The sequence below is a fragment of the Mastacembelus armatus genome, chromosome 7 (genome assembly GCF_900324485.2).
Source record: "Mastacembelus armatus chromosome 7, fMasArm1.2, whole genome shotgun sequence".
In the NCBI taxonomy this organism is placed as follows: domain Eukaryota; kingdom Metazoa; phylum Chordata; class Actinopteri; order Synbranchiformes; family Mastacembelidae; genus Mastacembelus; species Mastacembelus armatus.
The window spans coordinates 15,963,279-15,980,538 of record NC_046639.1 but is presented as its reverse complement, the minus strand read 5'-3'; the positions used below and the strand labels follow the sequence as shown (position 1 = coordinate 15,980,538).

Genomic DNA, 17,260 nt, shown 5'->3' with positions numbered 1-17,260 from the left:
TACAGTGAAGTACAGAAGGAAAAAGGGATATGTTGACTAGGAAAGCCGTGTCTGAGCATGTGAGTACACAGACAGCAAAGACAGTGGTCTGGACAGGGGGTGGGTGAGGAGCTGGCAGAGAAACAGACCAGCCTGTGTTGCTGCTCTACCACCTGGGCAGAGAGTCTTGGCACAGCATCAGACGCCACCCTGCCAGCCTGGCAAAGCGCTGCTGCCTCAGGGCTCAACACCCGCCTCTCTGTACCCCTCCTCTTGGCTGGCTCGGCCCAGCTCAGCAAGGCTCATAGTTCTCTCCAAATAGCCCGTCCTCACAAAGCCTGAGGGTCCCTACAGGTGCGCACATGTACAGAGGGGACACATTATTCCAGGTGTGCTTGTGCATCACATGTTCGTACATGCCTCAATTAAGACTCTTAAAAAAAAAAAAAAGAAAAAAAAAAGAAAAGAAACTGGACTTTTGAACTCTTCTTTTACGATTCATTTGCTTAATAAAGTTACATTATTACATTGAACTATACAAGTGAAGTAAAAAAAAAAAGAAGCAAAAGCAAAGAACAGCCATATTATTTTAGTTCAGATGGAGAGAGTGCACAAGTCTCTGAGGTCAGCTCGAGTGTGTGCATCCATGTATCTCAGTCATCATCAGACAGCTCCAGGTCCTCCACCACATCTTCGTCTCCCTCTGCCAGCTTTATCAGAGCAGAGGACGACAGCGGCTGAGGAGTCTTGGACGTCTTTTCATCATCATCATCATCATCATCATCATCGTCATCATCATCTGGAATACAGGCAGGAAACACTGATTGTTCAGCAGCTAAAGAAAGACCAGCAGCTTTTAAAGGTTACAATTCAGTCATCCCTGTGCATGGGCTGTTGCTAACAGGGACACCCAGAGTCCTAGCAAACTCGATCAGCTGTTATAGTTCACCAAAAAATAACAGTGATTCAGGTTAAATCAGAAAATGGGGAGAATTCCAAAGTGATGCCACTGAGTAGTTTGTCAAACCAACAATCCAAAACTAAAAAAAAAAAAAAAAAAATATCAAATATAGTAAACACTCTCACCCGAGTGGCTGAAATTGGGGAATATTTGCCAACTTTGCTAAGAAGCATAAAATCTAATGGGAGTATTAGAACAGATGATTCATTTTCTGTGTTCATTTATAGTATTAAAACTAGAAAAAGCATATTCTCAGATTGAAGATTGTTTTACCCTTAATTATAAAAACTACAATCATTAATTATTAAAATAGCTGCCGATTTTTTTGTCGTGACTTCAAACAGTCAGCTAATTGTTAGATTGACAATAATGCTTTACCCTCAGTTCCTCCTTATCAATGACTGAACACATGTAGCTGATTCTGTTCAGACTGAATATGTACACTTGAGACAAACCACACTTACATTTATCTATTTATTTTAAACTAATTAGTGTAACCAGTGACTCCTTTTAGACATTTCTGTTGAACCAACCTGAGTGTCCTCCCTCCATGTACTCGTCGCTCATGTCAGACAGATCTTCAAGGTCATCATCATCATCATCATCATCAGACCCACGGCTTCCCTTTTTACCTGAGGAGAGACGGTTAGAAATATTACGCTGCATTCAATTTTGTGTACTGCAACTTTCTTAAGACATTTTAAAGTTTGTGTGGATGCGTCGCTGACGTCTGAGCACTTTGGAGACACCCATATGTGGGCCAGGTATCAGAGGCAGCTGGAAGTGTCTATTTCCTCCTGAGATGGAACGAAGAGTCGATTACAGACGCCGTTGTTGCTGCACAAACACCCATGACAGTTTACTACTGGCAATTTCAGACATCTTATGCTCACTCGGCCTAAATATAGCAAATGGAGATAGCAGGCAGGCTCCGCAGCTACGATGATGATGGGAGAGTCGGTGTGTGTGCTGATGTGGGTTTGTGTGTTCTGGAGAGAAGTTTGAAATTGTGTTGCTCTATCCTCAAAGTAAAGTGTGTGTGCGCACGTGTGTGTGTGTGTGTGTGTGTGTGTGTGTGTGTGTTTTCTAGCCAAAGGACAACTGGGGCGCACAAGCTTTGAAGTTGAGGTGTGATGAGAGGCTGGGGGCGTGGAGGACAGAGAAGCAAAGCAGAGCTACTTCCTCTGTTGGCGACGCTGAACACATACACACACACACACACACACAGACACACACACACAATGTCTACAAAACCATCAGGTACTTCCCTTCCTATCTGAATTTAACCTGACGAACTCTCAATCACTCAAATGTCCAAATTTTGTTGCTCACATGAAGCTACGTAGACTTTAGTACCTCAGCAGTTGCCCCCAAGTGACCTGGAAAACTTATTACACCCCCACACACAAATCTAAACCATTAGCCCCCTCCTCTCACACTCCCCCTCTTTCCGGGACTGTGTGAGACCACAAAGAGTTTTGGTAGGCTGCCCAAAAGCTTTTGGCTCTTCAAGACTGGACGACGAGGTGGTGGGTGTGCACTTCTGTGCTATGTATATTTTTCTGTGCACGTGTTGCAAGGACATGCGGGGGCAGCTGGTTAAAGCCCACGGAGCGAGAGTCAGAAGAAGAGAGGCAGAGTGGGAGGGAGAGACAGAGGCTACCTCTGGCTGTTCCACTGGGCTGGTTTGAATTAGGAACCCCTGCTGGGATCCAAGCCTGTACTTCCTGTCGGTGGTTTCAGTTTGTCAGTGTACGCAAGGGGTGGGCGAACTAAACGGGAGGGGGAGGGGGGACAGAGAGTGAGAGGTAGAGGCCTGCCGCTTGACAGCAGCTGCCCATCCGTTTGTGGGGACTCTCCCTACAATAAAATCCAGATGCATCAAAAAAGAGAAAAATCCCCTACTGCTTACTCCTTTCCTCTGTGACCTCACAGAGGGCTATTTTCTGCTCTGAGTGTGTCCGTGTGTAAAGCTGCGAAAGCGAGGCTGTGGCCGCCTGTGACCTATGGACGACCCCGAGTGGATGAGGCACGCTGGGGTTAAAGTATGAGCGAGCTAATGATTCCTCTCAACAGAGAGACAACCAAAGTATCTGATGAGCCAAGAGTTTCCCTCTAGAGTTTCGGAAGTTTCAGTTCCTCAGAAATAGCCCGTTACTAACTTTAATAACTTGGGGCCTTGGGGTAACTGATTCACAGCCCATCTGCTTCATGTAGAATGTTTCAAGCAGGGGGACTGTCCCAGGAACAGAGATAACAGCAGAGAAATCACACCTGTTGGCACCTCTTAACTTTGCTTTTGTTGAGTGGAAGACCAGGCTGTAACAAAACACAGCCCCCTAGAGGGAAAGCTGAGCAGTACATCTGTTTCAATGCAGGGGTGAAACATGTTTGTGCAAGTTGGCCTACCTTTGATTTTGAGCCCTGCATCATCACTGTCTGATTCACTGTCCGACTGGAACAGATCCGTGAACTCCTTCTTGTCCTCCACCTTTTTCTCTTGAATCTTCTTACGTTTGATCTCAGGGAGGTCCAGGTCCTCCATCTTTACAAAACATGACAGCAGGATCAAAACACAGGCTCTGCCAGTGAAACTTTACACTTTTATACACAACAGGTTTGTGATTTAGAAACTGTGATTTATAAAGAAACAACTGTTATTCTGACTAACGCAGAATAAGCTAAAAAGTGACTCATGACGACTTCAGTGGGATGAAGCGAATGTTGGTGGGTTTTTTTTTAGTTAGATAATTACCCTTTCTTTGCCAGAGATCTCCAGCTGGATCTCCTTCTCCCTCAGCTTCTTCCACTGGCTGTAGTACCTGCTGAGAGGAGTTCCCTCCTCCTGCACCTGCTTCTCCCAAGCCGCCTGACAAGAGGACACAGTCATCAAAATCCTTGTTGTCCAACGTATATGCACAACCACGCCTAAGAGAAGGTTTTAAGCAGGTTCATTCAGGCTTTCAAATGATCTTACAAGTGGCTTGCTACCGCAACTTCTCATCAATTGACCAACAGAAAGAGATAGAAAGGCGAGACGGATGATAGTCACAGGATGTGGAAAACAGATGGACTGAAAATGGCTGAAAGGGGAGACCAGTGGACCTTCTCCAGCCTTCCCCCTAAAGGTCTTTGTGGATGATATTGATTAGGCCCAATCACATTATCTGACCAACAAATCCAATAGAGCGAACAGACAGTGGCTTCTTCCGCCTGTTAGCTTAACACATTACCACAATTTGCTGTGTGGCTATTAGGATGGGTCACGTTAGCCTCCACCCCTCCTCCGTCAAAAAAAGGAAAAATTCTAAGATAAGAAAATGAAAATGCTACTTCTGAATTCAGTGGCCCCAGAGAAACGAAACGAAACAAAAAATATCCACAGGAGAGAGAAGGGCGAGATACACCAGTGTGTGACCTGGATGGAGGCAGGGCCTCATTAATTAGGCTAGCTTTCAGTTTGGGTGACATGTCAGCAGGGGGCTGGTGGCCGGAGGGGGGCCATGGCCTTTTCCACAGCAGCAGCAGCAGCAGGGCTGTCCGCACTCTGTCGCCTGCGGTGACACCTCTACTGCTGCCACGACGGCAGGGGATGCCGTGGAGACAGCTTTCGCTGAGCAGATAGCTGTGGCGACAGGGGCTGGCGCTGCCGCGGTGCCGTGCTGTCTGTAGGACTCAATAGACACACATACACTTGTGTGTACACGCACACACATTTTCCCATCAGCTAAAATACACAGACCATCCTCTTTAATTTCATCCTTAAATGCTCTAAATTATTAATCAGCATCATAAGTCAAAACTCTTTGCGGTAGCAAAGCCACATAAAAGCCTGTGTGGACAAAGCAAGTCAACACAGAAAACAAGGCGCGTGCGCACACACACACAGTCACACATACACACTATGCTCATTAAGGCAGAGATGCCCCTGGTTCAAAAGTCCATAAGAGTTTCCAATAACCACAGGGTCATTCTTAACCAGGGCTTAAAGCTTATACAGGCTTGTTGGAAACATACAGGTAAGACAACACCTAACAAAGCCGACACAACTAATGAAAGTTGCTTTAAAATCAACTATATTAATTTAAAAAATTCAAGAATCTACTATCTAGCCATAAACTTGTGCCCTATTTGATTATCCCAGGAAATAATAATCTCTTATAAGAGACTATGGAAAATGTATAGGGATTACAAAATCAGTTTAACCCTCTGGGGTCTGAGAGTGTTTTGGGGCCCTGGACAAGTTTTGACATGTCCTGACATTTGTGCTTTTTTCAGTGTCTTTTAAACATATTAATGACTAAAGTCTGAAAACCCTGTAATCAGCACAAACTGGGCTACAATAATATGTGAGCAGCATGTTTATACATGATTGTGTTTGTGAGAAAACAGCGTTTATGCATGGTTAGTGAAAAACTACAATTTTTTAGTCACTGAAATAAGACCATAAAACACAAACAGAACATTGGGTCACAAGACTTTTAAGAAATGTATCTTGTAGTGTTTGCCTCGCAATAACGTGAAAGTCATCTTGTTCACAGAAAATAGTACACTGATTTAAATTTTCCAAGACACTTTTTGTTTAGAAAGTGCATATGCAGGAAGGTGTGTCTGACCATGAATAGTCACGTGATTTACCTGAGAAGACAAAGACCTGCATAATGAGCCTTTCAGTCAATGTGGCTGAGAGGGAATTAGTGCAATACAATGCAGATACAAACGTTCATCATTTGAGTTGTGTTTTTCTTCTGAGGACAAAGTAAACTCTTCATTGCTGTCTGGAACATACAAAGCGCTTCCTCACCCGCGTAACATGCCATCATCCAAACGCACAGAAAAAGTGAGTAAATTCTATTCCAGTTTGACGTTTTATGTCATTTCAAAGGGGCGTGCACATAATTACCTGGTTCACCTCAGATTATTTCCAAATGAACATTGCACTCAGTGCGAGGCGGGATCACATTAGCTGTAATGAGGTGAGACAGGAGAAAACTTACCCCTCCTTACGTTCATACAGATTAAATAAAAATTGGTGATTTGTTTTCGACTTGAATTGTTTCATTTAAAGGAAAACATTTCAAGCTTTCTAGCCATATATTTCTTATTTAGCTTATTTAACCTTTAGCTATTTTCAGTTATCACAGATGTAGACAATTTGGAAGCAACTATGTGGTAGGATACTGTTTATGATATGCTATCCAGCTCAAATAAAAAAGATGTAAGTATACAGACCCTAGTATTTGGGTTGGGTGGGACAAGACTGATTTGTGTAGCTAGGAATTTCTAGCTACACAAAATAAGATCGAGGTTGATCATCAAGGCGTCATATGTGAGTGCAAAAATGCTGTAACACCTGGATTTCCCTGGCAAGGGATCAATAAAATGTCAGCTAATCTGATGGAAAAATGAAATCAGAGACTACTTGTTTTCTGGGATTGCGGGATGGCTTGATTTTGGGCAATAGGTAAATCTCAGTGCTTAAGTGTGATATGTCTAGCTCCTTCACTCTGTTCTGCATTAATGTAGTTGAGACACCAAGTTATATGCTGGGCAGGATCATTTTTTTCTTCTTTGGTATTGAAATGCGTGAATCAAATTGAATCAAATATGGCGAAAACAGTTTTGAGATTTTAGGTGCACAATGGGGCACTTTAAAACCGCAAAAGAACAGCAACAATAGAGATACACTTGGTTAATTGCCACAGTATAATTAGGGTAGGGGGGTTAAGTGTGGGACTTGTTTGTGCAGTATTGTGGAGGATGTGGTATCTATGTATGTATGTATGTATGTATGTTTTGTTCTAGTAAAAACTAAAAAAAAAGCATCAGTGAAACTTCTACTGACTATAAGAGATTTCCACTCAGCTACACCCGAGATGCCCACCACAGCAGCTGGCGGCATCTTGTCAAAACCCGGCAGAGACACAGCCAACTCTTCCCCAGTAGGACAAATTAATATATTATCAAGAGGAATTAGTGGACATGAATGTCTGATTCCAAACAAAAGGTCAAAACCCAAGTCTAAACTTAATTTTTTCTGTCCTTCACTAAATGGTGGAAGAGAGTGAACTGAACACATGACTGATGCACCAAGCTGACAACAGAGTGCGATTTTTCTTATTTTTTATTACTATCTATCCTTGATTTGAGAAGCGCACAGCTTCTTATGAGAGTTAGCTTTTGGGCTAACATGGTTTAACATACCAGGTAGTTTGGTGCACTTACCAGTATACATGTGACAAGAGGGCTAACAAGAAGAGCTAACGAAACTCCCTGCAGCAAACGATAAAATGACTTGTTTCACTGTGTAGGGAAAATGCAATCAAACAAATAAAGCAGTAAAGTTGTAAAACTGCTGTGAAAACTGGTAATTAGTACCTATCAAGACTGTAATTTATTGCTCACTGATGTTATTACAATACTGCATTATAACCCACAAGATATTATTAAATCTTGAGATAAGCTGTCTTTTATAATCACAAGTTTTAGTAGTCAGCTAAAAATGTCTCTCTTCAGTAATACTACAAATCTGAAGTAATTAAAGTAAATGGTCAGTAACAGACCTGATGAGCACATCCATGCTTTTATTTTTCTAATTTCTCATTTCTACCTTAAGGTCTGCTAACAATAATAATAGAAAATAGAAGAGTAAGGTGAAATGAGGACTCTGGAAAGGCTGTAAATTCAGGATAAGAGTCTTCCCCTCCCTCAGTTTTTCTCATATACATATATAAACACACACGCACACACACACTCACCACAGCGGCAGCATCGGCCACTCCGAAGGCGGCCTTCTGTCTCTGTGCTGTGATGTGGCTGCTGTTCTCCTGTACCTTCTCCAGCAGCTGGCGCACCGGCTTGCAGTAATTGGCCACTTTGCATTCCTTCAGGAACGCTTTCAGCTGCAGAGACATGAAGGGGGAGCATGAGAAAGAAGGAACCAGTGTAAAGGATCAACCAGTCTGTCCATACGGTGCATTGATGCAGAGCAGCGGAGGGTCTGTGGTTGGGAAGAGTGGATTCAGCCCAGATCCTGAATATCTTTTCAGGGAGAATTTGAACTGTGGCAATAATATTCAGGGTCACTGGTTCTAAAGAGTTTACACCAAATCAATGCAACTAACAGTTGAGTGTGTCCTGTAAAATTATAGGAATTTGAATGGATTCCACTTGGTTTAAAAGTGATGTTACCTGGATGACGGTGGGCAGGGTGAGCTCCGGGAAGCCGATGGAGCTGGCCTGAGTGTGGAAGTATTCCAAAATCAGGTCATAAAGCTGGTCCATCAACCCATCCTAAAAGCAGAACACAGGATTGTATAAATGAACTTCATCATATTACTGATGAGGAGAGGATTATGTAGCCGTTCGTCAACATTCAATGTTGCATTAACTATCAACAAACACTACAAAAATAAAAAATACAAGTAAACTGAGCAGTAGTAGCCACTACAGAAATTTACATATTAAAGCAGTTACAGCCAAACTGTGGAATCATTACATATTTATGACAGCACCAATTTGTGGAAAGTGCAATTTGATAAAGGTATAATTCAACCTTATTAAAACTCATGGCAAGAGTAAGTGAACACACCGTCTACAATAACAGAGACTCAGCTTGGCCTCTGTGAATACAACTGAAAACTTCAGCTAATGAGTGTCTCATATCAGACAGATTAGTGTTTGCTTGATGAAGTCTGTGTGACTTTGGTTTGTGGTAGCTGCCCAGGTGACAGCAGTGAAAAAAACTCTGGTGAGTGGAGTGTAGGGATAATCCCAGAAGGCCATGCTGCAATCCTCTTGGCTGCAGCACGGAGTATGGCAACTCACAGTTTTAAAGCTTTGACAAGGGGCTTTCAGTGCTGCCCTCAATCCCCTTATGCACGCACATAGACTAACACACAGAGGCAGAGAGCAAAAGTCTGACGGTCCTACATTCTGCCCATCACTACCAGTGATAGCAGTAATATTCACCTTGAAGGCCTTCTCCATCAGGTTGACCTTGCTAAGCTTCAGGATGACTGCAAAGTTGATGGGTTTCTTGCTCATTCGTCCAGGTTTTTTATTGAAGTCCACTTGTTGGAAGATCTATAAAGGAAAGGCATAAACTGGCATGAACCGACATCGGACTGCTCCAAAATGATCTGATTCACTGGTGCAATTCACACTTTCTTCAGAGTAATACATGGATCCAAAACCCAAAGCAAATAAGAAATGTTGTGCAAAATATGAAACCTGGTAAACTTTGTTTACTTTTTTGTTTATTGTTCTCAATGTTTAAAAGAAATTGTTGCCACTCATTATCATGAACCTGGTGAGTGAATGAATGAAAGAGAAACCTTATACTCAAGCTAACGACAAAAACTCAACAGGTCAGTAAAAAACCAAATAAACAATTTTTATTTTAATTTAAGTACTGTTCCTACATAGCATGCATTTAATACATTACAAGTTTATGTAATCAACTATATATTGATATGGGCTATTTCATTTTGACAATTATAACTATGCTGTTCATTTTACCTACTGCAGTGTTACTAAGATGACAAATTTCTGTGTGTGAAAGTACACACACTCTAGCCAACGTGTGGGCTTTATGTCAAAAAGCTTTAGCTTTCACATCTGCCCACAGTGCGCAAGTGAATTTCTATCTTGCATTTGTGTATCAAGCTATTTCTGACTCGCCATATCTCTGTGTACTTCTGTGCATTAGTGTGTTTGTTAATGTGCTCAGTGTGCGAGCAGAGCAACGCTCTTGGCCGGTGCTGTTTCTACAAACATAGGATGTGGTGACGGTCTGTGGGGGAGCCTTGGGGAAGTGGGAAAGCATGGGCCAATCCTGATGCATGCACATACATATACACACATGCATATGCGCACAGACGCACGTTCAGTCACATGCGCGCACACACACACACGCAAATGCACACACACGCAACACACACACAGTTACTGAAGCAGGAAGCTCCAAATCATACACCCCCCCTCTGAGATGCGAGAACACACACAGGCACAGACGCACAGGAGGAAGGGGTTGCTTCTGCTGCTCTAATTAAAACAGTAGCTGAGTACCTCAGCCTGCCTTTAACAAGAGGAACAGTAAAGGAGAAAAAACACAGGAAATATCATGCGTCACAAATAAACTCAGCCTGCTGTTGGGGGTTAGGGGAAGGGGGAGGGGGCTCTGAATGTGTGTGCAGGGAAAAAGAGGTGGGGAGTGGGCCACAGGCAGAAAGGATGTGGTCTGCACAGTGTGATGTAAACCACAACCATGCCTTTATCGTTTCGGTCAAACTGCTGCATGCGCATGCACACACACGCCTACAATCATGCACACATACAGACATGTACTGACCACTCCCAGCGGGACGAGTTAGTCACTGCCGCCAGCACACTGCTCTCTTTTGGGAAACCACAACGCCACTCCACAGCATGCATAAACACAATCGCGCACAAAAGACAAACAGAACCACACCGCACAGTCACATGCTCAACACCTGACCTAGAGAAAATGTTGTCAGTTGGTGACATCTGATTGGTCTGATAACAAAGGCATATCTCTCTCTCATTCTCATACAAACACACAAACACACACACACACACACACTCTGCTACCCTTCGATGTGTTTCCTCCTGAGCTCCTACAGTTGTGGCCGTTGAGACCAAAATGTATTTCATATGGTGCTGTTTTTCCACAGCAAACCACCGACGGAACATTTCATCACATCTACCTTTTCATTGTTTCCATTTATGACAAAGATAAGCAACTGTTGTTGTTCATCAGTTCAAACTATTTGAGGCCTCTGAGCAGTTCGCTGATGTAAAATACTTAAGATCAGAGTGATGGAAACTTGACCATCTACTTGACTCCTGTCAAACTGCACTGATTCTATTAGATCCACATAGTGGTTATTGGATATCACAGCAAGTCTTACCTCCAAGAGGAAAGGCAGAACAGGTACAAATGTATTGGTGCTACTAGAGAGCAGGGTGAGGGCTCTGCAACAGTGCATCCTTAGAGGGTAATATCTTGATGTGGGCACCAACCTGTTCAGAAAGAGAACAAAGCAGTCAATGTCTCCACCTGCTGTTGGTAAAATGTACAGTGATAAAGTAGGTTAACACAAAGCTAATATTATACTGAATATAAAATGAACGTCATACAGCAGCTTCAAGTTCCTTTGCCAATTATAAGTTTCACATACACATGAGATTACCAAGAACTTCAGTACAAATCTATATAAATGAACTCACTTGATGGTGCCAATTATGACCTGGCAGAGTGGATAGATGAGAGGCTGGAGAACGTCACTGGGGTGCAAGGTGCTGAGGACACGACACCAGAGGTACAGACAGTGTATAAACTGCCAATTATACACCGACTGATATGTTTCCTGCAGTGGATACACAGGCAGAGTCAGTGTCAGAGGTTATGTTCACATTACATGCAGTCCAAATCAGTTTTTTTTTTTCCCCAAATTTTTTTCCCCACAGATGTATGAACAAATCACACAGCATATTTTTTTTCTTGCATCAGATCTGGCTCTAACCCACTTCATATCAATTCTCTTGCTATATGACCAGTATCAGTAACAGTACTATCTAAATTCATGTGACTTTTTTTATGTCTCAGTCCACTGTGTGTACACATATTGCCTGTTAACACTGTGTCCACACCTGACCATCACACAAATGATACTGCCATTTTTGTGCACCTCTCATTTCAGTTAAATCTGCTTATGGGAGACACCTTAGGACCTTAATGTTCACATCAAAGCTGAATACATGTCTCACAAACATGAATGTAAACTATCAACAAAATTGAAAACTAAACAAGATGAGTAGTAAGGCCTGTAATGTGAATTTGTATTATACCCATCACAAAAAGTATCCATTTCTGTCTGATCTAGAACAGCAGTTCAGTGTATCAATCTCTTCAAAGCTTTCCAAGGAAAAAAAGAAACAAACAAAACAAAACAAAACAAAAAAAACACTATGCACATAAACAGTAAAAAAAACAAAACAAAAAAAAACAAAACAACCTTTTTCTTCATGGTCATGGCGTTTCTAAGGTGGATGGCTAGCTGTCGAATGTAGATGAAGGCGTGCTGATAAGTTGCCTGTGTGTCCAGGGCGTACATCTCTGTTAGAGTTCGCTGCATGAAGTTGATCATGGGCAGTGCATTGGGAGACGTGAACTTGCAGTTTTGTACATAGGAAATGTACATTTGCTACAAAGAGAAAGGAAAGTATCATAAGTGAGAGATACTTTCGAGAACACCACTGATTAACACTACTGCACTGATTATGCCTGTTTAACGTGGTTTTAAGTGTTTGTAATCACCACCGAATTAAAAGGAATACGAAATCAAAGAAGTTTTGAAAGTTGATCACTTCTACTTTACTTTAAATCCAGATTTGCTCTGTAAACCCTGTGATGATCTGCAGTTAGCTCACCTTGAGAATTGGGTTTAGATATGTTTCCTGCTTGTGCCTGCAGATTTTGTTGAGGGCCAGAAAAGCGAGAACCCGACTTGTTTCCTCCCCAGTGCTCCACTGTTTCATTAGTTGCTATACCAAAAGATATAAGGAGAATTAAATGAAAAATAAAAAGGAACAATAAACTCCATTTTCCAATCAACAGCTAAAACATAACACTCCCTGTTCAGGGCTCCAAACTGCGACCAAATATATTTATTTGCAAGTGAAATTTCTGCCCAGGTTGCCATTGGCGACAATACAAATTTACTCGCTTTGATTGTAAAATTTGCATCCTACGTGCATGTTTTATAACGAGTAGCCTATCGCTTCATTTGTTTTGTTAACGTCATGAAATAAGATGCTTTGGGTGAAAGTTTCAATGAGTGAAAGTGCCAAAATATGAACGGGTAAAGCGAATGTCACCTTTCTGCGACAGAAAAAATGTCAAAACGAAAAATATCTGACTTCTTCAAGCAATCCTCATCTCTGTCAAGCACCAGCACGGATGACACACCTTCTAACAAAAAAGCAGGCTCCAGCAGCTGTGCCAGCTGACACAGAGACACAGGGATTCATCTTTCTGCGTCAGTCAATGAACACCGTGCCGAAAGACATTTCAAAACGTCCTGGATTCTGGAGTTTTCTTGGCTGAGGTATGATCACGAGATACAAAAAATGTTTTGTTTTTACAGCTTGTGGGAAGTCCTACTAACAAAAGAGCCCTACTGCACAGATTTCCAGAATGTTTTGCATCTGATTGAGCTAATGCTTGTCCTACCAATTTCGGCTGCTCAGTGTGAGCGTGGCTTTTCAGCTCAAAACAGGATATAATCTAAAGTACGCAATTCACGCCATGTGTATTGGAAGATTTGATCAGGATCAGCACTGAAAGCCCATCACTTGAACAGTTTGATCCTGAACCATGTGTCAAACGCTGGCTTTCTGCAAAAACGAAGAGGAGAGGGCCAAACTACACTCAGTGGCCAAGTGATATGGACATAATCGTGGTCAGTGGCAGTGACACTGGCTCTGATTCTGCGTAAAAAAATTTTATTTGACTGTATATAGTTCATAAGTTGGAAGTGACATTCAGTTCCCAAATAAGCTTCAGTTCCCAGAACTTTAACAAGATGAAAATGCTGAAACTGTAAGAAGAGGAGAGACATGCACACAACAGGGTAACTAAAAGTGATTTTTTTTTTTTTTTAAGTGTATTATTTGCATTATGTGGCTCTTAAACAAAATTATTTGGCGCCTGATTTTTTCCCTTATAGGAGCCATTGGTCCCTTAATTTTTTGGTTTGGAGCCCTGCTGTTATTCTGTAGGTGAAGCTTACCTTTACCAGGTGCCGACACTGTTTAGGCAGGCAGAGGTAATAGGGTACGAGCTGGTTGGCGTGTCGCAGCACAGCACTGATGACTGTAGCCTCCGTGAGACTGGATAATAGCTACCAGTGGAGAACCCAAAAATGTTAAAGAACACTGATTATTAAAAGGGATGTTTTCAGGATGCAGAGGGAGACAAATGAGGGCATATGTACAGTTCAACTGCTCTGCATAAAAAAAAACAACAAAAAAAAAAAAAAAAAAACGTATCTACTGTGCACTATATAATAATGTCTACCTCACAGAAATACATTAAACTGAGAAACGCAGAGAGAGAGAGACAAAGGAAAAACACACCTGAACTACTCCACTGAGATATGTCTTGACATCAATCTGATTCTTTTGCCACTTTGGACTTGAAGACGGGAGCACCAACCTGAGAACAAAAAGGAAACAGTGAGGAGTGAACCATCTTTCCACAACTACATTAATTGTCAGCAGAAGGTAAGATCAGCAGATGCAACTTTCACTTTATACTTTTTCTGATCTTTATTTGGCTTCAGGTTTAGTATCCTCTGTAGGGCCATGTAAATATCTCGGATACAGAACAGGATCAAGGCGTTGAATACTGCGGACAGGACAGGAAAAGAAATATTATACTTATTGAGTAGAACGTGGTGAATTATGTTTGCACAAGTCTCCTAATTTAATATGTTAACTCCTGCTTTTTCCCCATACCTGGCTAACGAACAGTAACACTGGTTTGCTTGTTGTGCACTGCTATGGTATGTTTCTATCAGTGTTTCCCAAATGATAGTATAGACATGCTGCGTCACCATATCAATAGGAAAGTAAATGTAGAGCAGTGCAGATAGATGGTCAATGAGGAAAAAAATTAAGAAGAAAATATCAAAAAGTAAAAGTGGCTGAAAACAAACAAATAAATAAATAAATAAAAAATCAAGAGAAATAATGTAGTGGGCATTAGAACGGGGTTGGGCAATTTCAGTCCTTGAGTCTCTACCCTGTTTGTTTTCCAACTATCTCTGCTCTATCCACTTATCAAAAGCTGGATGATACCAAGTCCCTTTGTCTTACACAACTAATTACCAGTAGTCCAATATTTTTGTTGAGGTGGTACAACATGAATATACATATCAGCACCTCTAGATACATATGGAGTCGAGTCCTACCTGAACTTTCAGCCACTTTGTATCGACACTGGCCCCCTCCTTCACCCTTAGTTGTGGCGACTGCAGCTTTAAAGGCCTGGGTGACTTCTTTGAACAGTCGAGGTGTGGGTTGCTTTTTCAGAGCAGCTTTCCAGTCTTCAATCATTTTGTCAGTGACTTTAATGGCCTCCACTACCTTTTTGGATTTCTTTGAACCTTCTTGATCTTCCTCATCATCATCCTCACCAGAGCTGGCCTCCTACATGTCAAACATGCCAGAAGTAAGACTTTTTTTTTTTTTTTTAACCTGTTAGCTGCCGTGCCCCGTTTTCGGCACACGGCTGAAAAACACCCAATTTAAACTAGCAGTTGTTCTTACATTTTAAGAGTTATATTGATGACCTTGGAGTCGTTTGAAGCAAAAGCTTTCCAGTTTACTATCGGCGTGCTGTAAAATGTGAAATATGACTCCCCTTCCCCTCTAGCTTAGAGCGCTGCTTGCCCAGCGTTGTCAAGGCAACATTTACAGTAGCGGTGGGGGCCCTTTAAAGCCCACTGCTGCGTCATCAAACATAACGAGTCATATAACTTTGGAAAGGCCTCATCATTGGCTACAAGATGCGTTAGTCATCATTGACGAACAATGTGACTGTTCTACTGTCAATCGAAGTTAGTCTATGCCCCCTAACTGGGATTTGTTCTGAATTCTATTAGTGTGAATTCTATTGGTTTTAGGGTTAGTTACGCTGTGAAACGTAACAAACAAGTTTGATTGAGGCCTCATGTGATTCACAGAAGCTTGCTACGTCAAACTTTATTGAATAACTGGCGAAATCAACCGTAAAACGAACGGGATTACAGCTTTTCATGAGGAGGACAATGGTTTTATGGATTTACTGTATAATAATAATATATAATAATGCACTTTGTTCTATGGATTCTAACGAACAAAACGATATGCGACACTCCATGTTTGAGTAGACGTATGAAGTAACACGACAGAAAGGTAAGAACCAGCGTACTGTACTGTATTTGTACTGTTGTTAAATTAAATTAAACTGTAGTCGCTGTGATTATTCAATCTTAAATTGCTTGATACCATTTGAATCGTGAGACTTTAAGCTTTTATTAGATATAAAAAAAATTAAAAATTGTTAGACTGTATCAAGACATATCTGCACATACAACTTTCGGATCGGATCCGCTCTGCTCCAGGGGCACTTAAGGAGTTTTAAACAAGAGAATTCATTAGGAGCTTACACACACAATCATCTGGCCTACCTCCAGTCTGGCTGGCAATCTGTGGTACTTTTCCTCATCCTCATCGCTGTCTGTGTCATCAAAATTTAATAGTGTTTGGTCGTTGTCTTGCAGAAATTTGTAGAACTCTGGATCTTTGTTCTTTAACCTGGACAGCTGCTCCTTGTGCTCAGAGGCCCTGCCTTCCTTCTTTTCACTGCTATATAGAAAAACAAGCACAAACACACAAGATGTTTGTCAGTCCTGGAGATAAAGGTTTTATTATCATCAGTATGTCAAAACAAATGATCCCACAGCTGATAATCACCTCTTGGAGACTACAGATTTTAAATCTTTTTTCTTGTTCTTTTTGTTGGGGGTATTCTTTTTGTGAATCTCTTCTTCAGAATCACCTTCACCTTCACCTTCAGAGTCAAAGCCTGACAGCAGGAACTCGTCCACACTGAGATCTTCTAATTTCCTACAGAAAAAAAAGACAGAAGTTCAACAGCTGAAACTGGCTGTTCAACATGAGGTTTGGTGGTGGGGGCGCTTTAAATGATGCATATATGCATGTGCTACACCATTTACAGCGTAAAACAATTGAAACGTCTGCTTGTTTAGCTATACGCTTGTCCTTTAGCTGCAAATATCACATCATTCGTGTTCCGTGTTTAACTAAGATAAAACATGTTGTAGTTGCTGGAGTTTGCAAGGAGCCCATACTAAGCTAACGTAGCGTTAACAGCATGTCTGGCTAACTTGTTAGCTAACGTTAGCTGGTTAAAACGAGTCTAACAATCACACGAGATAAACCAACCGGGCTTCCAAACATTAACTTTTAACACCGACGTGAACCTGACATTAAAACGTCGTAATAACAGCACGGAGTATAAAAAATAGCCACATGCCTCTTCTGTTTCCCTGCCATGCTGAATCCAAAACGTGACGCTGGCGAACCTCGATACCCACAATCCCCCGCGCTACAAAACGAAAGACTTGGTTTTGTGGTTCATGGGCGCTATCGCGTAAACTAACTAGGTTGACACAGGTAACAACAGAAGCATAGTTATGTTGATCCAACACTGCAGGCGTATGTTAGCTT

At 41.8% G+C, this 17,260-nt stretch overlaps 1 protein-coding gene across 4 annotated transcripts in view; it reads right to left on the bottom strand.

The window, feature by feature from the left end:
• Positions 1–465: 465 nt before the first annotated feature.
• noc2l (NOC2-like nucleolar associated transcriptional repressor) overlaps positions 466–17,260 on the bottom strand; it is a 17,335-nt gene continuing 540 nt past the window's right edge. Inside the window, exons 1-18 of one of the 4 annotated variants that reach the window (XM_026332038.2) lie at positions 17,067–17,194; positions 16,484–16,636; positions 16,198–16,375; positions 14,938–15,175; positions 14,282–14,372; positions 14,102–14,180; positions 13,756–13,866; positions 12,395–12,508; positions 11,980–12,168; positions 11,192–11,331; positions 10,873–10,984; positions 8,912–9,025; positions 8,132–8,233; positions 7,699–7,842; positions 3,696–3,809; positions 3,350–3,485; positions 1,474–1,572; positions 466–778 (exon numbers count right to left, since the gene is read on the bottom strand). In XM_026332038.2, coding sequence (XP_026187823.1) covers positions 633–778; positions 1,474–1,572; positions 3,350–3,485; positions 3,696–3,809; positions 7,699–7,842; positions 8,132–8,233; positions 8,912–9,025; positions 10,873–10,984; positions 11,192–11,331; positions 11,980–12,168; positions 12,395–12,508; positions 13,756–13,866; positions 14,102–14,180; positions 14,282–14,372; positions 14,938–15,175; positions 16,198–16,375; positions 16,484–16,636; positions 17,067–17,086 — 2,280 coding nt within the window. In that variant the 5' untranslated portion in view covers positions 17,087–17,194 and the 3' untranslated portion in view covers positions 466–632. Of the gene's footprint in view, positions 779–1,473; positions 1,573–3,349; positions 3,486–3,695; positions 3,810–7,698; positions 7,843–8,131; positions 8,234–8,911; positions 9,026–10,872; positions 10,985–11,191; positions 11,332–11,979; positions 12,169–12,394; positions 12,509–13,755; positions 13,867–14,101; positions 14,181–14,281; positions 14,373–14,937; positions 15,176–16,197; positions 16,376–16,483; positions 16,637–17,066; positions 17,195–17,260 lie in introns of those variants that run through there. The other 3 variants (XM_026332039.2, XM_026332037.2, XM_026332036.2) reach the window with 3 other exon arrangements.